This window comes from Lethenteron reissneri, chromosome 64, assembly GCF_015708825.2.
Source record: "Lethenteron reissneri isolate LAM-NWPU_2019-01 chromosome 64, ASM1570882v1, whole genome shotgun sequence".
Classification (NCBI taxonomy): Eukaryota; Metazoa; Chordata; class Hyperoartia; order Petromyzontiformes; family Petromyzontidae; genus Lethenteron; species Lethenteron reissneri.
In genome coordinates this window covers 9,619,801-9,640,429 of record NC_083842.1, presented here as the reverse complement: position 1 = coordinate 9,640,429, position 20,629 = coordinate 9,619,801, and the positions used below count along the sequence as shown (strand labels likewise).

Sequence of the window (20,629 nt, the reverse complement as noted above, 5' to 3'; positions counted from 1 at the left end):
TGTGCTAACATGAGAATATGACACAGACACGCAGATTTATGAGCCAGTGTTGATTTATTGCAACCATCAGTCCATCAATTTTCGTTTACAGAATCTTGCAGTATTATTATATATTTAACCCTCAATATTACGTTCAGGTATTTTCTATTAACTTACATTATAAATTGATTTGATAGTCGTGTAGTCGTGAATACATTAGTGAATAAAAGTGGGAAGCGATATAAGATTGTGCATCCTGCATATATTCGTGGTGCATTTCCAATTATCGAGGACAGAGCTCTCTGGATGTTTGTGCTGTGGATGACTTATAGCAGTGGCGAGTCGTGACATTTCCAATAGGTGGGGCTGTTTTGAGTGACCTCTGAAAATCAGTTGTTCTAATTAAGAAAAACCCCATCATGTTATTGGCCTTCCCATGAAAGTATTGCTTATAAATGCCGACCGTTGGTAGGTATTTATAAGAAATACGAAACAAAACAAAACAACAAAGCACTCAAATGTTGACCCATGACCCTGAAGTCCACATTCCACAACCCCTTTGACACTGCCAAAAGCCGTGACCTGCTATATTTGCACAGTGCACTCTAACGTTGTGACATAGTAATTACAACCATGGGCGCCTTTTTCACCGCCTTGAATAAGTTTCAAACGGCGTGGCTAAAATGTGAAGCTAATCGCAATCACAGCTGCCCTGAGACTTCCCCGAGGCACAAATAAGATTTTGTTGCAGCGGTTTCTATGTTTACAACTTAAAATGTTATCTTAAAATGTTATCTTCATTAGGCAATTCACGTTGAAAGAATCATTACATTTACAAAATAATAAACCCAACAAAAAATTTATAGAAAAGTATATTGATTAGAAAAATAACTTCTCATTTCCAGCTGCTTAGTGGGGTGGCGACCCAACACCCCTAGTGGACGAACCGCGCATGACTTAAATGATATCTACCCCTGAAAGTTGGATACAACAAAAGTATTAGCTCTATGCTGCTCACCGTAATGGAAAACACTTGTGACTCTCATAAATATGATGCGCCTGAGTCCACTTCTGCCCAGCAACAACCGACGCCAATGCGCCCTCTATCGCGTTCTCTCTGTTCATCCCTTAACTCAGCAGGCCCTTGTACCACAATTAATTCATACAACACAATGGGTTGGACCCGTTACATTTATAATTACAAATTTAATACTAATCCACAAAATAAGCAGCTATACAGTAGTGAAGGCAACTTCACTCCAGCCATCAATGGAACTGACAGGGTCAGCATGTGGTCATCGTGCTTGCTGTCACTATTAATTCGTGGTCAAAGGCTGTATCACGTTATTTGCCTGATGTCAGGTTTCAGAGACTGAGATGTTATTATTTTTGGGGGTTACTTTCCCATATATCGTGTTTAAAATATATAAATAATAATCACAAACTGATAACACATATTGCTTAATACAGGTAGGAACAACAGGTTCCACACTGCCCACCAGGGATTATTTGTCTGTCTGTCGTGCATGAATGCGCTGTCTAACCAAGATCCTACCTGCCCACTCCGAAGGAACGTGTCTCCCAAAAAAAGTAAGATATTTTATATACAATAACAATTGCAGATAGAGAATGGATGCCTTGAAAGTTGACTAACGACCCAGCAATTTTCAGGGCTGCTTTCAAGACCAAAGGCTCAGGCACATTAATATAACTTTGCACCAATCAAGTATGCATGCAGTGTAAACGTACACGACACAATGTAGAAAATTATGCTGAGTTAATCTGCAACGCAAAATGTGGAAATTGTACCTTGTCGCAGCATATGAGAAAGGGATCCACAGGAAGTTAATCGGCCCAGAAACGATATTGTGTAGAGTGGCACCGTCGCACTGATGTGTGGGTCTTCAGTGCAACTGATTTGCACAATGTGGAAATACAGTATAACTATAGTTATTTGTAACTGTCTTATCTATGCAGTTAGACCTATTTGTCATTCTTGCCTTCAAATTGGCAGTTTCATTATCTGCAATTGTGCTGAATATAAGAGGGTGGGTGGACCAGCAGATGGGTGAAAAACTTTTATATTATCTGTGATATCCACATATATTTGGAAAGCCATGGACTTATGCTGCAGACCAATTACAGTCCAAAGCAAGAGAACATTGGGCCATTCAGAAGTTTCAAATAGTACCCCTTCATATAATGCAAATGTTACTGGCTGGCAAGGCTCAGCTTGTCCATTGGGATTAAATGGGTGTCTTTGATAATCAGATAATTGGAAAAAAACTATTTGGATGTTGAAACATCTGAAGACGGAATTACTACGTTTGGAGAAGTATCTTTTATGTAACATATTTTCTTACCTTTATTTTTTTAGATAGAAAGGTTATCAGTGCATGTGGTAGAGAAAACAAAAGTGTTATTTAACATACTGTACCTTTCTAAGACTTTTCTAAGAGGAGCTGCATGGCAATTTTATTTTGTTGATTATTTTCCATGGATACATTATTCAAACTGCTGCATATCAATCTGTTATCATTGTGAACAGGCTCAATTGTGAGTTTCCCATCCCACACCCATAGAGCAACATGCAGGGGTTCAGAGAAGTGAGCATAAAATGTGTGTAGATGCTCATTGCTGTCAGCATTGTAAAATAACAGAACCCGTTTATCAAAGTCCAAGCCAACACCGATTCTGCGAGGATGTTCACCCACTTCGAGCTCCGTACTCTGCTGGTCGTGCCAGGCCTTGTATTTATTTTCGTATTTCCATAAACACCAGGACCTGCTGTTAAATCCCATCAGGCATGCACTGTCTAGTTGTTTACGTAGAATACTCTGGTAAGAGACACCAACACGGAGGTTTTCCACGTCCCCCACATTCACCACCCAGAAGTGGCATCCTTCAGAGAAACTCTCAGAGGACAGCACCTGTGACCAGTATTTGAACCGATCTGGGTGATCGGGTTTTTCTGGAGGGCTCTCGAGCCATTTCGCTGTCTTGCCATCATCTGAGATGTTGAGTTCTTTATGTGCCGTGTTTGGATTAAGAGTTGGAGAGCATTTGACTGCAATGAAACCAGTGAAACATGTCAACAGACATTCACAACCAGATTCAGTTAATCAATCCCCGATGTATAACGCCTCGTATTCAGCAAAAAAAAATGTAGATGGAAGCATGGGTGATATTATATTATCATATTGCAATTTAAACTATTACTTAATGTGTCTGTATGTAACAATACGATTGCCTCAGTTTTATGTAAAAACAAGTTTTAAAATACTTATTTTGCCTGTAATGCATATTAAAACCATACCTAACAGAAAATTACGTGACTTAAAATGTAACCTATGCAAAAAAGTTATTTTCATCCTTTCGTATTGATATCCATGATTAACGAAGAAAAGTCCCACAGTGAGGCCCAGTTGCCCATCAGATCCCACATACCGGCAGAGTCAAGCAGGGTCTGCAGCTGTGTTTGCTTGTTCTGTCCTGCAAGGATCATCTCTAGGAGCCCCTGGCACTTTGTCTCATCCGCATTAATAAAGTAATTCAGTATAAAAATTGCACGTGCTGAGATGTCAGTATTTTCGTAAGCCTTCCAGTACACGTATTTGTCAATGGTATATTTTTTATCCATCTCATACAAGAAATAGAACGTGTTTTCAGAGATGGATTTATACACTTCTTGCAACAACTCATGGAATTGCCTCCAAACTTCAGCATCACTGGACTTCATTCTCTTCTCAATGAGCATTCGTGGTTCCTGTCCACATGGGAAAGAAGCCACAATGGTCATTTGTTTTCATGCTCTATGGTTGTAGATTCTACTTTTGTATAATTTTCCATCATTCCTCCAGAGTTGCTAAAATGGAGTGCTTACATATTGGGTGTGTCTTCATGAAACATGAACATTTATGTTCCGGGATAAATTTCCCTGTCAGAGTAAGCTGGAATTTCCTCTAATAGTTTAGGAACACCCAAAGCATTCACTGACTTTGCAAAGATTTTATCGGATCTTACCACCACTGACTATAAATCTCCATTTGAAATTAATTTCTCTAGTGCCACTATTAATTCTATGCACATATTATAGTGGTTCTGAATTTTTAGTAATAGGTTTTTACCCTTTCAACTGGTACAAAAACTGACACCTTTATACAAGGCATCATGTTTGCAATAACCACAACACAAGCAGTCAAAATGCAAACAAAAAGAAAACAACTCTGATGATGATAATGATATGCACTGTCCTTGAAGTTGATTGTGTGCAAAGACAGCGCACTATCAGTTGATAATGACAGTTGATAATGACAGTGCATATCATTATCATCATCAGAGTTTTCTTTTTGTTTGCATTTTGACTGCTTGTGTTGTGGAAAGGGTAAAACCCTATTACTATATATTGCCACTGGTAAAGGAGGTCTCATAGTAGATAATTTTTGTTAGATAGTACTCTGCCAGTTATTGGATTTATTACAATATGAATCGGATAACGCAAACAAAAGTTGTTAAAAAGACTAGATGACACCAAAAGGCGCACAACTCAAAGACAATGCACCATCAGAGTATGAGAGCTCGGGGTAAGCATTTACACCATTGACACCTCATTTGCCAGTAGAAAAATATGATCATTGGTTTTTTACCCTTTTATCTGGCAACAAAACTGACACCCCGAGCTCTCATACTCTGATGGTGCATTGTCTTTGAGTTGTGCGCCTTTTGGCGTCATCCGGTCCAACACCATGTGACACTAGCCTCTAAGGAAAGCTGTCTCGGGTGTGGACCAATCATCTTCAAGGACAGTGCATACATTATCAGAGTTGTGTTTTTTGTTTGCATTACGACTGCAGGTATTGTGGTCTATGCAAACATGACTCCTTGTAAAAAAAAAGGTGTCAGTTTTGTTGCCAGATAAAAGGGTAAAAAAACAATTATCATACAGTGGAGTGCTGAACAGTGAAAAAAGAGCAACGAGAGAGTAAAAAGAAGAGATGAATAGAATTGAATAAAAATCCATGGCAGAGGGACAATCAACAGTGACCCCCACAAGTACAATAGGGTAACATACAGACTACTGAGATTTCTGATGGGAAATACAACGGCCAGCTTTGGCTAACCATACTAACACCTAACCCAACCACCACAAACCACAACCCACAAGACCATACCACCACACCAAAAGTAGCGGTAAGATAGTTCTGGGATAGTCTATACATCACAATTAGACAGTGGTAAGTTCCACAAAAGTACATACGTTCCTGTGATGCAATGTTATGGCAGCCAGGCCCCAACAGATGCTGCTTAACTTACCTCAAGGACATCATTTTGCACTTCCACACTTAGAAGAAGCAAAGCCTCACTTGTTTCTGTACAAGAAGACAGCATGACTCATGTCCACTCAGTAGCATCTACTAGAAGCATTGCTAATGATGCTTTGTGCTGTACTGTAATGGCTATTACTATAATGGGAGTGTGTCTTCAAGTGAACCTGCTCTCTTTGTCAGTATACTACAAACATGATAAAATTATTGCAAAGCATGTGATCATAGTAGCAGTACAGGTGTGGGATTATATGATGGTGTTATCAGTTATTAGATGTCCACTGAAACAATTGTACAGCAATTACTTATTTATATATGAATTAACCTATTGTGTATGATGCAAGTTCTTTTAAGCAACCAAATTTTGTGACTAAAACATACTGTGTCTGATATCTTGACTAATATTTATTTTAGTTAGATTTTGTGTTTAAACGTTAGTAATGTGGAAAATCTCCAAGGTAATGTGTCAAATGTTTCATGGAGATGGAATTCTGGTCCTAAATGTGTAGCAGATGTATGGATGACATTATCAATGTACATTACATTGTAGAGTAACACATTTTCTTTCTTTGGGTAGAAGCTGATCAGCAACATTTACGTCGAGGTTGCTGAACCAGTGAACGACTGCAAAAGTAGCCTGATGATTATCTGAAATTCTACCAGGGCATTATAAAATTGGGTAGTGCCAGACTCTTTGTTCCAAGGTTTGAGATTTGTTTCTGCAATCACACTGTGTGCTATTCTTAAATTGTAATTGCAGAATATAGCCACATCTGCCATTCGATGTTCTGATTTAGTTAAATACAAACAAATTTGCAAGGCAAATTGTAATTGTAAGTTATTTCTGTGGACTTGTTAGGGACTTTGACATTGTTGCAGGTGACTCTCTCCCGGGACGCAAGGTTGAATGAGGGCACTTTGAGAGCTTATATTCGATCTCAAAGTGGGTTGCATGATTTTAATCGAGACTTTATGAGGTTCTGAAGATCCTCTTGAATTGGTAAGTTTGGCGTGGCCATAAAGCATGTAGTTGTGCGATGTTTTTGTGTCTTTTAAATATTTAGGAGGATGTCTGGTGACATTTTGTTGACATCAGTTACTTTGATGAGTAGTGTGAAGCATGAACAAGGAAAATATTGAAACAAATCAACACAATACAATCTATATATATAAAAGTAAACAATTGTGTGTGGGTTTGTGGCGGGGTTTGTTTGTGGGTTTGTGTGTGGGTTTGTGTGTGGTCGCGCAATTGGCTCTCCAACGGTGGGGTTTAGGTTAAAAAAAGAAAATAGCCAGATACCACGCCATAAGCCCCACCGTGAGCAAGCGCTATTCCTTTTTCACATCCGTCAACTTTAAATTAGTTTAATTAGCGATTTAGGGCGATTTTTGTGCGCTTCCCTGTTATTTATTTATTTATTACGCGTGCACGACCATACCAACTCACGCGCCTTTGGTGGGGGGAACGGCCCATGCCAAGTCACACGCCTTCGGTGGGAAGGAAGGGGACATTTTCTTTCGCATTAAAAATGCTATAAAAATACACTAAACGCTGACGTTAATTATTCACTGTGTGATGTCCCCCCCACCCCGATGCGTTCAGTTATTACTACTATATACAGTCGCTAGATGCTACCACTATAGGCCATAGATATTACTGCAGACCGGCCGGGGAGATCGTGGCTGGGGGGGGGGGGGCAGGAGTACCAGCCCAGCCCCAGCCTGCCAAGGTGCCACCTCGGCAATCTAGGCGAGGCCGGAGGCTCTGCACGGGACTAGGCCTCACCACACTCTATCAGGTGAGTGCTTTGTGCTATACAGTCGATAAATACTGCTATAGAGTCAGCATGTACTACTGTAGTGATAGCAGGTACCACCACAGTAGGTATGCACTGCTGTAATCATAGCAGATACCACCACAGTCAGTATGCACTGCTGTAATCATAGCAGGTACCAACACAGTATGTACTGCTGCAGTGCAAAAGTACCACCACAGTATGCACTGCTGTAATCATAGCAGGTACCACCACAGTATGCACTGTTGCAAGCATAGCAGGTACCACCGCAGTCAGTATGCACTGCTGTTAGATTTTTAAGAGTAGTTTTGAAATATTTTTAAGACCCGGGCAATGCCGGGTACTTCCCCCTAGTTATTATAAATAAACGTAGTTGTGTTTATTTGGAGATTCATCACATTAATAATTGTTGACTAGAAACTTAAGTCAAGATTTTGCATTATTCAAATGCTGCTCAATAACATTGTAATAAGCAGAATTACTGCACAGCCTTATCTTGGACATTGCAATTTTCCTTCAAGTTTTCATGATGTGTACTGGGAAGTCTTCCAATTAATCTACAGCCATGATTTGTTATCGAATGAATTACAGTTGGGCCACTCATGGATTAATCGGAAACATTGGTCTCTTTACTAAACAATGCATATTTCATAAATTGCTCTGTTTCTTACCAGAGGGGTCTAAGCATTTCTTCTTCCGATAAATCAATAAGGCCACCACTGCCACCAGAACAATGAAGATCACAATTCCAGTAGGAATTATAATGTTTTTTTCTGCAGGTAGAAAATGGCAGATAACATCAAACATTTAGCATGCATATTTTTTGACATATACACTTAAATGGCAAGACTTGTAAATCACCATCTAAAATAATGTTACATCGACACCAGTGCCGATGCTTTTACGCCAGTGTATCAACCAATTTACATTTGAGAGTAATGTTGTCTCATAACATGTGTTTAAGCAGAAAACTTGGGGGTGGTTTATACTTTCAGAATCTCATCAGCAGTGTCGTCAGTTAAACAAATGCCAGACAGCCAGATGTTGTAGACGAGAGCTATCTACAAACATTGTTCCAACTGGTCAGTGTCGCACTAAATGTGCTTTGATGTAGGAATCTGCTTCATAAAGTAAATATGCACGACGCCTGATGGATCAAAGTATATATATTTGATTTTTAACATGCTGTGGTGGGCAACAGGGGACAATGTAGCAAGATTCGTTGTTGTCCTGTGAATCTATGCAACCCCTCTTCAGCAACCCCCGCTCACTAAAGTAGTACAATTTAGCAAAATAACACTCACGATCCATATGTATAAATGTATGTTGAACTTTTTTCGCACTGTACATAGCCAACCGTGCTAATAAGAGTTGCGTGGGAAGGACAATAAACTTAGCACAAAAATCAGTTCTAAAGAAATTCGTTTTCAATCTCATTTTAACGTGCATAGGTCCAGTGGTCTTCTAATATCGAAAGGAAGAGCATTCCAAACAGCCGCACAAGCACATCTGAAAGCCCGTGATGAAGTGACCGTTTTTGTTCGATGGCTCGCTAAAAGCCACTGTGAGGATGACCGGGGTTTGTGTGATGGTTTATGCTCCTTGACGAGATCAGCAAGATATTGTGGTTCATTTGTGGCAAGCACTTTGTGTGTAATGAGTGCGACCTTATAATCTATTCGTTCGGTAACCAGAATCGAATGCAGCTTGGCGAGCACTGGACGAACAAGGTCGGATCTTGCAGTACCCGTCACGACACGTGACAAATAATTGTGTATACGATGCAGCTTGGTAATGTTTTTGCGAGACGTCTCGTAGGGTAGTGAGTTACAATAATCGAGCCTTGTCAATACTATGCTACACGCCACCGTGTTGGCTGTCACAACTCACTAGTGGTCGAATGTGTCGTAGAAATTTTTACAGGACCTCATCCAGCTGTGGATTGACAAACATTTGTACTGTACAAGAAAATTATGGTTTCGTTTGATGATTTCATACAATCCACAAACAAATACTAACATATATTTTTACAATTGTGCAAAAACACAGAATAACCTGATTTTAACTCCAATGGGATCTTCAGAGTGGTGCCTTGCAGTGTGAAAAACACTGTATTTGATTTTTCAGATGGTACGGTCAAGTAATTGAATTCATATCTATGTCGCCATAATATTCGGAATGTTTTACTCGCGCTGAGCTGTTTTTAGAAACTGCATGAATTGTATGAACTGCAAAATGCAAGTTGGAATTAGTATCACCTCCAAACCATCCACCTGCAACCATTTGCGCTTGGGGTATTCAATCCATAATCTCGGCTATGCTGGCTCATTGTTATGACATAAACATCGCATTACCACTTTGTAAGAAAATTAACCAGTTTCATACTTGAAGCACAGTAGATTGACGTAGGAATGGGGGTGCAAAGGTGGTGCAGTGGTTTGCGCAATGTCCCATGACCTTGGCAATGTGAGTTTGTTACCAGCCACGGCTAGCATCACTGGCATCTGAACTGGTCCTGCCCAGATCCTCCCCTCTTCACCAACTCACACGAACCAGCGTAGAGACGTACAGTCAAACAATACACACAACTGAAACGGCATGGTCGGGTCTATATCTAACACCCGTTTGACAAAGGGCTTTACTACATTGCTGTCTTTGAGTAAATATTCAGAAATTCTGATCGCAAAAGATAGTCGCGTGTTATAATATAAATAATGTCTTGACATCTTTGTCGAGGTTGATGTACCATTTTTCCCACCTGTTGTCATTCTGAAGAATTGTCCTCCGATTCTATCTCTTTCCTCTGTCTGAATGAATATCAACTTACAAATCTACGTCTAAATTAATTATGCATGAAAAGCCTTCAGTTGATGGGTTTGTGGGTTTCTTTAAAGCATGTTTTGAATTTTAGGAGGTCAATGGATCTACGTTTCTGCAATTGCATGCCATGGTCTTCAATTTCTACTTGTGAAAGTAGTCGTGCTGATCCACCATGATTTACATTCTTCTGGTTAAATGTAAACTAGATTTGAAGCTTTCGTGACTGCAAGGATTCATACTCTTAGGTTTTTTCGGTAAAGTCACGTAGGTAAAAAATAATAAAATATAAATAAATAAAAATAAATTCATTAAATCACGACGTTTCGGAAGCAACACAAGTGTCCGTCTTCAGGTGGGACCATCACAGCTAAATTTACTGTATCAAGTGAGGAGAAATCCAAGAGAAAATATCTTAAATACAAGTTAAGGGGAGGAGGGAGGGGGCTTATCTAAATGTGGTCTAAATGTGGTCGTCAGGGACTGGAACGGGGGGGGCGGGGCTAGAAGGGAGGGTACAATTGGAGAACCTCAACCGGGGTTACGGCCGATGTTGGCTGCCAAATCCAAAATAGCAGTACTGTTAATCGCTGGGGATGTCAATAAAGATGGTACAAATATGCGTAGTTAAATCTTTTTTACATGGTTAATAACATATTTCCAATGATTGCTCAATTTGTACCCATCATCACGGTTGAAGTTATGTCTGTGTTTGTATATCTGGATGGCCTCGTGGACTAACCTTTGATGGTAGCCAGAAGGTTTGCAGAGCACCTTGGTCTCGGAAAAGACAATATCATGAGAGCCCACAGCGTTGTAACAATGATCGGCAATGGCGGAAGACTCAATTTTGCCGTGTTTCAGATCTGACTTGTGCTCGCGGACATGATCAGAGACATGACGTTTCGTTTCCCCAATGTAACAATCACCACAGATGCAACTCAGTTTATAGACTCCAGGGTATTGCAAGTCAGGAATGACATCTTTCACAGATGGGATTAGATCACGGATTTTATGTACTGTACTGAATCGGACTTGGATCTTATGTTTGTTCAGAATTTTGGAGATCTTTTTTGGTCACGTCTGCTATGTATGGCAACGTGATAGTTTTGATCGGAGTTTCAGGTGGTTGTTTCTGTATGGTGGGAGAAGCAGCTTGGCGGATAGTGCGGTCAAAGTATCTGTTCATCTTGAGGGCCAGATGTACATGTTTTAATTCACTGGACACGTGGTGTTGTTCAGAGATGCAATGAGCTCTGTGGTATAGTGTTTTGATGAGATAATTATTTTGAGCCGGGTGGTGGTGGGAATCAGGTTTCAAGTAGGAATCTGTGTGGGTGGCCTTCCTGTAGACAGACTGTCCCAAGGATCCATCAGGTCTCCTCTCAAACAAAACATCCAAGAATGGTAGTTTGCCATCTTTCTCCACTTCCATGGTGAATCTGATGGATGGGTGTCTGGAATTGATGTGGTCCAGGAAATGGTTCAATGCTGGGAGGCCATGTGGCCAAATGACGAAAGTGTCATCCACATATCTCTTCCACAGGGAAGGACGCAGGGTGGACGTCTGGATGGCATCTGATTAAAACTTTTCCATGAAAATATTGGCTAACATCGGCCGTAACCCCGGTTGAGGTTCTCCAATTGTACCCTCCCTTCTAGTTCCGCCCCTCCCCCCCCACCGTTCCAGTCTCTGACGACCACATTTAGATAAGCCCCTCCCCCCTCCCCTTAACTTGTATTTAAGATCTTGTCTCTTGCATTTCTCCTCACTTGATACAGTAAATTTAGCTGTGACGGTCCCAGCTGCAGACGGAGACTTGTCTCCGAAACGTCGTGATTTAATTGATGTATTTTCATTTACTATTATTTTATTTTATAATTTTTTACCTACGTGACTTTACCGAAAAAAACCTAAGAGTATAAATGTAAACTATTGTTTTTAAGGTAGATTAAATCTATTTTTAGTGGGATCAGCAATCCAATGATTCTTAATCATATTAGTGTTCACACAAATCTTTTGCCATTTCTCTGATGTGCTGAAGCTCACATATAAAAACTTTGACTTGCACGATCTCAAGCAGTAGTTTAATATATTTCTTGAGCTTCTTAGATGGGCAGGTTAGGATTGATGAAATGCAGCTGTATTCATGGACATTTATTTGCTGTTTGCAGACGTCTATAAGAGACATGTTCTATAGCACAGAGAGCCAGAGTAAAATAGTTAACTTTATTTTGCTGGTGACGATCCTCATTGTGATGTTTAAGATGTTCGTTGGTGTGGTACCTCTCAGCCCAAAGAGGAGCGCAGAGTGTTGTGTAAAGTATACTTGTATGTGCATGTCTGATTCACAACTAGGGTGATATCAGTCAGAACAACTCAGTGTAACCGCGTCATCAACCGTCGTCTTGATATCCAGAATTGCATGTGACAACAGTGGCATGGGTCAACTTGTGTAGTGGAAAAGTAACTCATGCCTCTTGAGAATCACCACGCTGCCATGGCATGGCCCCAGCATGACTCGGATGTGCAAATGTAAAGCAGGTATAAGATGAATGTGTAGTGTAAGCACATCTGCTCTCCAACTAGTGTCTGTAAGTTTCTGGATAAAGTTTACATTTTTTCATTAATCTTCAATGGTAGATCTGGTTTCGATCAACAGTACCCCCTAAATATTTTAGGAATGGCTGATTCTAGACTTCCTTGCTGCAAATAGACATTTGGTTCAGCAATTACTAGCTAATTGTTACAATGGAATGCTGTACTAATGGTCTTGTATGGAGTTACCAATGTCTGAAATATTCACGGTTAGGTCCTTGGTGAAGGAATAACCTATTTTAGACTTCACACGTGTAGTAAGGGAAACATAATCTGTGTGGATACATTTCTCCGATATGTTGTGGCATGTCAGTTAATACATTCATAATGATGGGGCAAGTACGGAGCACTGCCTGGTACCTTGATAAATACTCGAAACAGCCCTACTGACACGATTTCAATGACGTCCAAGATGTTTCAATTCTTTAACATTTGCAAGTTTGTGCATTTCCTGATGCCAATCGCTCCTAATTGAATATCTTGGTATCAGAGGCGTTAGAGACGAATACGACATTTCTCACCTGTGTTTGATGTAACTCCACAAGGCTGTGAAGGATGAGGCCGACTGTATCCATCCTTACACTGACACACAGTGTCGCTAGTGACAGTACAGTCCTGTTGAACATCTTCATCTTCAGATCAGAGAACAAAAGGAAACTTAGTTTAATTCCAGTACTGTACTGTTTGTTTAATGTACAAAACTTGTTGGTCTTGGCAACATGTCCCACATAGCCATAACTTTAGCATAGTGTACATTACAATTTGGTAATACGATGGAACTTGTATAATCTTTGATGGCTGTGGAGAACAGGGTAATTGATAAACGAATGTTTGTTGTTGTAACTTGCTGATCCGCCCCTCCTAGACATCTATGAAAAGGAGCTTCAAAGCTGATCGGATTCCTTCAGTGGAAATAAAGATTCTGCATCTAATGTATGGATGAGAGGAGTTATTATTTGATCATTATAATCACAGTGGGTCACATTTACCTGTAGTATGGCATTCGATAATGCATGCCTCACCGCAGGTCAACTCAAACAATAATCGCAATTATAATAACATAGTCGCGATGAGGTGACTTTATCTGCATCAAATGGCGATGTGCGTATAAGAAAAAATAACTATAAAAATAATTTATCCGGGTGACATTGCCTGTAATCTGCCAGCATTTCATGGTTTTAATGGAGATAGTGGCTTAGTGGATGCTGCCATGGACCCTATTGACCGTGTAATTGTGGACATTTTAAGTGAGTTGTGAATAATCAGGACATATTAATCTTAACTCTAAAATAGGAAGTGATAGAGCTTTCACTGATGTCATCTGTGTATATGATTTCTCTCTCAAGATTCCTGTGTGTGCGGTAATCCTTTTTTTAATGGTTTAATTTTAGTATTTCGTATTATTAAAGAATGTTCCTGTTCTTAGACTATCCTACATTACCAACTTATGATACATTTACACTTTGTGTATTGCCTTTTCAATTGCTGCAACTTCTGGAGACAATTGGTGTAAAACTCGACAGGCCATCTTGTCGTCATTCTGGCCCGCCGTGCAACCGTGGAGTGCAAGCTCCAACTGCCTGTGCCATCATCAGTCTTCTTCATTCGAGCAACTTAATATCTTGACAGACATATGTTTTTTACTATTTAAGATGGAGGACCTTTCTCATGAATTTGGTGATATGATGGTCATATGTAGCAACAAGATGGATACCACCCTGCTCAAGTTGAGATAAAAGATCAGCTCCAGGATTAGAGCCCACTGTCTGCCCATTTCTTCAAACTCCAACCCCAGCCAATTGTGGAGTAAAGCGAGTCCCACTTGGAGTGCTGTGACTCCATAAAATAACTTCAGATTGTTTTTGCTCAGCCCACCTTTCTCATGAATCGACCCTTGTCATCTATGGTCCATTCACAGATGGAATCTTGGGTGCAGCCTATCAAGCAACATGGCTTCAACCAACCTCGGATTTCACAGATATTTATATTCTTAATACAATGTTTTACCACCACAATCCACTTCCTAACGAATTGCAAGGTGATCCAACGCACTTTCTCATCGATTTAGTTGTGTTTTAATTAACATAGATTGATTTATTAACCTTTGATGCATCTACACACTCGGATGACATCTATTTACACACATAAAACCTACTGATGTGGAACTCTTACAGATAATATTGCAGGTGCTGCACTTTTTGCATTGAGGATCACGGTTTGCAATTTCCATGTAGCTCTTCCCTCGCATGCAAGATGTGCAGAAAGATTGGTCGCCATCGGAAATGCAGTCATCAACCCACCTCTCTCCTATGAAATGGACAAGTTCAAGTAATTATGGGGTCCGAAAAGAACGTGTTTGATTAAATATTACATCTCAATACGTTTTACTATAAACACGTTATTCAATATATATGCATTTCTAATTGATCTTCTTGGTTCTTTCGGTAAAGTCACGTAGAAGGGAAGTAATAAAATAATAAAAATAAAACATAATAAAACAATTCTCACGACGTTTCGGCCACAACGCAAGCAGCCGTCCTCAGGTGAAAACCAGGTCCGTCGAGGCGACAGAGTCTGAATGAAACAGCACACGAGCTTGGAGCATATATATAAGCTGGGCGCATTGACAAAGGAATTTGCATATCAAAAGGAATTTAGCATATTTATGGGAAATGCAGGAATGTGATTAGTACTGCATATGCATGTGCATTATGCAGGATTAACAGCATCAAAGGGAGCTGCAGTTACTGCTGCTGCAGCAGTTGCTGCTGCTGCTGCAGTTTCTGCTGCTGCTGCAGTTGCTACTGCTGCTGCTGCTGCACTTGCTGCTGCTGCTGCACTTGCTGCTGCTGCTGCACTTGCTGCTGCTGCTGCAGTTGCTGCCTTATCCATTTTAATATAACACTATGTATTATTCTACCCACCCTAATGTGTATCATACTGCTATATGTTTACTGTACAATTACGACACCATACATTACTCTGCACACTGCACCATGCCAGTGAGTGGAACGCGGTCTGAAAGTCACCGTAAACGTGAACACAATCAGTTAAGATCCGAAATGGTTTATTACGTCCTTCCAATGATTGCTAAGCCAGAATCCATCTTCTCGGTTGAAATTGTCTCTGTGTTTGTATATGTGGATCGCCTCATGAACGAATCTCTCATGATAGCCAGATGGCTTGCAGAGAACCTCTGTCTTGGAGAAGTCAATGTCATGTGAGCCCACTGAATTGTAACAGTGATCTGCCACGGCTGAGGTGTTTGTCCTACCGTGTTTCAGGTCTGCCTTATGTTCACGGATGCGGTCCGAGACATGTCGTTTGGTTTCTCCAATGTAACTGCTACCACAGAGGCAACTTAGTTTGTAGACGCCAGGGTACTGTATGTCTGGAACCACATCTTTTACAGACGGGACCAGATCACGGATTTTATGTACTGTGTTGAATCGGACCTGGATCTTGTGTTTAATCAGGATTTTGGAGATCTTTTTTGTGACCCCAGCAATGTAGGGTAAGGTGATGGTCTTGTAAGGCTCCTCAACAGGATCCTTCTTGATGGTTGGAGTGATGGCTTTGCGGATTGTGTAGTCGGAGTAACCATTAGCCTTAAGAGCTTGGCGTACGTGTTTGAGTTCACTGGAAATGTGTTCATGGTCGGAGATGCATTGGGCTCTATGATATAGAGTCTTGATGAGGGAATTCTTCTGGGATGGATGGTGGTGGGAATCCGGTTTTAGATAAGCATCCGTGTGGGTGGCTTTCCTGTAGACAGAGTGGCTCATTGAACCATCAGGTCTCCTTTTGATTAGGACATCCAAAAAGGGTAGCTTGCCATCATTTTCGACTTCCATGGTGAATCTGATGGCTGGGTGTATGGAATTGATGTGGTCGAGAAATTGGTCTAGAGCAGGCCGGCCATGTGGCCAGATGACAAAAGTGTCGTCTACGTACCTCTTCCATAAGGTCGGGCGTAGAGTGGCAGTCTGGATGGCGTCCGTCTCAAATTTCTCCATGAAGATGTTGGCTACAACCGGAGATAGGGGGGAGCCCATTGGGGTGCCCTCAATTTGCTTGTAGAAGGTTCCATTCCAGGTGAAGTATGTATTGGTTAAGCAGTGTCTCACCAGGGGGGGTACCCCAGCATTCAGTCCTTGATGAACCAAGTCTTCAATGATTGCGATGGTGTCAGGCACAGGCACCTTGGTGAACAAGGAAACCACATCAAAACTGACAAGCAGGTCGTCTGGGGACAGGGCAATCCCCTTGATTGTCGATACCAGGTCAGTAGAGTTTAGTACTGCAGAGGTGGTTTTTCCAGTGAAAGGCCGTAGGATTTCGGACAAAAAACGAGCCAGTTTGTAAGTGGGGGAGTTGATAGTAGAGACAATGGGACGAAGAGGTGTATCTTCTTTATGTATCTTTGGCAAGCCGTACAATCTTGGTGGCCTGGCTGCAGAAGGTTTCAACGAGAACTGTTTGGTCTGATCAATTAATGCGGTTGAAGCAGAAATGATGTTGTTGGTTTTGGAGACGAGGCTGTTGGTGGGGTCTCTTTTTATTTTTGTATAGCTGCCATCGTTGAGTAGTTCTTGAATTTTGTTGTTGTATTCTATTTTGTCCATGATGACAGTGGCATTGCCTTTGTCGGCTGAGAGGATGACAATGTCATCCTCTCAGCCGACAAAGGCAATCTGGCCACATGGCCGGCCTGCTCTAGACCAATTTCTCGACCACATCAATTCCATACACCCAGCCATCAGATTCACCATGGAAGTCGAAAATGATGGCAAGCTACCCTTTTTGGATGTCCTAATCAAAAGGAGACCTGATGGTTCAATGAGCCACTCTGTCTACAGGAAAGCCACCCACACGGATGCTTATCTAAAACCGGATTCCCACCACCATCCATCCCAGAAGAATTCCCTCATCAAGACTCTATATCATAGAGCCCAATGCATCTCCGACCATGAACACATTTCCAGTGAACTCAAACACGTACGCCAAGCTCTTAAGGCTAATGGTTACTCCGACTACACAATCCGCAAAGCCATCACTCCAACCATCAAGAAGGATCCTGTTGAGGAGCCTTTCAAGACCATCACCTTACCCTACATTGCTGGGGTCACAAAAAAGATCTCCAAAATCCTGATTAAACACAAGATCCAGGTCCGATTCAACACAGTACATAAATCCGTGATCTGGTCCCGTCTGTAAAAGATGTGGTTCCAGACATACAGTACCCTGGCGTCTACAAACTAAGTTGCCTCTGTGGTAGCAGTTACATTGGAGAAACCAAACGACATGTCTCGGACCGCATCCGTGAACATAAGGCAGACCTGAAACACGGTAGGACAAACACCTCAGCCGTGGCAGATCACTGTTACAATTCAGTGGGCTCACATGACATTGACTTCTCCAAGACAGAGGTTCTCTGCAAGCCATCTGGCTATCATGAGAGATTCGTTCATGAGGCGATCCACATATACAAACACAGAGACAATTTCAACCGAGAAGATGGATTCTGGCTTAGCAATCATTGGAAGGACGTAATAAACCATTTCGGATCTTAACTGATTGTGTTCACGTTTACGGTGATTTTCAGACCGCGTTCCACTCACTGGCATGGTGCAGTGTGCAGAGTAATGTATGGTGTCGTAATTGTACAGTAAACATATAGCAGTATGATACACATTAGGGTGGGTAGAATAATACATAGTGTTATATTAAAATGGATAAGGCAGCAACTGCAGCAGCAGCAGCAAGTGCAGCAGCAGCAGCAAGTGCAGCAGCAGCAGCAAGTGCAGCAGCAGCAGCAAGTGCAGCAGCAGCAGCAGTAGCAACTGCAGCAGCAGCAGAAACTGCAGCAGCAGCAGCAACTGCTGCAGCAGCAGTAACTGCAGCTCCCTTTGATGCTGTTAATCCTGCATAATGCACATGCATATGCAGTACTAATCACATTCCTGCATTTCCCATAAATATGCTAAATTCCTTTTGATATGCAAATTCCTTTGTCAATGCGCCCAGCTTATATATATGCTCCAAGCTCGTGTGCTGTTTTATTCAGACTCTGTCGCCTCGACGGACCTGGTTTTCACCTGAGGACGGCTGCTTGCGTTGTGGCCGAAACGTCGTGAGAATTGTTTTATTATGTTTTATTTTTATTATTTTATTACTTCCCTTCTACGTGACTTTACCGAAAGAACCAAGAAGATGAATCCCTGCAGTCACGAAAGCTTTAAATCGAAATTTCTAATTGATGTTAATACAAATCATATTAATTCCAAAACATTTATTTCTGCCTTTTAATGTGACACTATGGTCTGCTGTAATAAATGTCACAGGGTATTTAATTTGAGCAAAGAAAAAAGGCATGTCAGATTTGTATTGCTTTTTACTAGGTATGGCCCACTAAGCTATTTTTCAGAAGCGACCTGGCCACAAATGATAGTTTATCCTACGGACATTTATAGCAGCCAAATACTCTCTATGGGCATTAACACACAGCGGAGTACTGAACAGCTGATTCAATATAACCTCGCCCATTGGTGATGGTGATCAACTTTGGCCTTCCCAGCTATATTTATGCTCTGTTGCAAGCATTGCCGTAATTTAACGTGGTATTCTTTACCAATACAATCATCAATCGCTTATATTGTCTACATGAAAAACACACACTCTATAAACTAACGTATGACCACATAGCGCAGTGGATGCATTGTTAGTCACAATGTGTTACTGCTTTGCTTGGTTACCTGCAGGACAGAGGTAGCAGCAAAACCCCTTCACTGATCTGTATTGTCCTTTATCTTCACATTCATTATGCTCAACCTTAACATGAAATTAAAGTAGAACAAAAGTCAGGACACAGCTACGTGTATGCGACAATGACTCCTCAATAATACAGGTAACGATTCACTCTACTCCAAATCCCCTGCGATTCTACGTATTATTGTGATTCAATATCAATTCAATATATTTTTGTCTTGCCTGTTAAGCCTCGTCTCTACTGTCTAATATACTGTCTGCTTCGCACAATGTATCGTTTGTACTGTCTTTTGTATGTGTACTGCCTTGCTTGTACTGACTGTCGTGTCTGTACTGTATGCCTACATTTTTCAGTGACATTTCGTTGTATTACCCTGAAGGAAAAACTAATAAAATAATGTAATACTTTAATAATCATACAAACATTCGACTTGAAAAATAAATTTTAAACATAAGAATTGAAAAAAAACGACTAATTGTTAATACCTACTCTTGACCATCAAACCCATAATAATTTGGGCTCTGTCCAGTTAACATTGATATCGAGAATACGAGCATTGTTTACATTTAGGAATGACATAATTCCCCTCTCCTGATGCCGAGGGGAGATGGGTGAGGTTCGGGACTCTGACACGTGCAGGTGCTACGACTGTGCTGGATAGCCAGTCCAGATCGCCCTGTATCAGTGTTCTTCATTGGAAGGCCAGCGGGCCACGAGTGGCCCCTGGTGGCCTTTAGTGGGGCCCCTGACGTGCGGCCCCGACAATACACAATTTTGAAAACAACTCCCACCATCGTGCTGTCAAACCCAATCGTTTAAAATATGTGACGGCCCTCACACTGATGATGTCTTATCGGCGAAAGTGGCCCCCCTCTGAAAATTAGTGAAGAAGACTGCCCAAGAAACTGGCTGATGGAGGAGGAGTTACAGTTAGGTAATAAAGTGGCAGGCCCAATCTCACAGTATTCTGTACCTGAGAATAAGAAGGGGCTTACCAAAACCTTTACTCAGTAGTTGAACGCTCTATTAGGTACAAAAAGTATGAATGATTGATTATTGGTTGTTGGGGACCGACTCTTTACTGATCTCAACTATGTTAATGATGCAGTTCCTTTTTACAGAACACCCAGCATCACAGCCCGTGGCACTGACAAGATTTGACCAAGCAAATATTACTATGGACCTTCATATTTCCTGGACAAAAGCTAAACTTCAGATCATGGGTTTAACACATAGGCTTTCGCGACCAATGTCATCCATAAGAGGTTATTTTGGGTTAGGTCGCGTAAATATGTGTCGTTAAACCCACCACCATCCGACACAGCCAACTAGTAAGGTGTGTCAC

General features: G+C 41.2%; 1 protein-coding gene across 3 annotated transcripts in view; it reads right to left on the bottom strand.

Annotated features, from left to right (window-relative positions):
* LOC133359179 (tumor necrosis factor receptor superfamily member 6-like) overlaps window positions 1-20,629 on the bottom strand; it is a 30,552-nt gene continuing 9,923 nt past the window's right edge. Inside the window, exons 2-8 of one of the 3 annotated variants that reach the window (XM_061577595.1) lie at window positions 19,271-19,346; window positions 14,688-14,822; window positions 13,037-13,147; window positions 7,771-7,872; window positions 5,293-5,348; window positions 3,427-3,745; window positions 1-3,046 (exon numbers count right to left, since the gene is read on the bottom strand). In XM_061577595.1, the coding sequence (XP_061433579.1) occupies window positions 2,421-3,046; window positions 3,427-3,745; window positions 5,293-5,348; window positions 7,771-7,872; window positions 13,037-13,147; window positions 14,688-14,822; window positions 19,271-19,346 (1,425 nt within the window). In that variant the 3' untranslated portion in view covers window positions 1-2,420. Of the gene's footprint in view, window positions 3,047-3,426; window positions 3,746-4,664; window positions 5,349-7,421; window positions 7,873-13,036; window positions 13,148-14,687; window positions 14,823-19,270; window positions 19,347-20,629 lie in introns of those variants that run through there. The other 2 variants (XM_061577596.1, XM_061577597.1) reach the window with 2 other exon arrangements.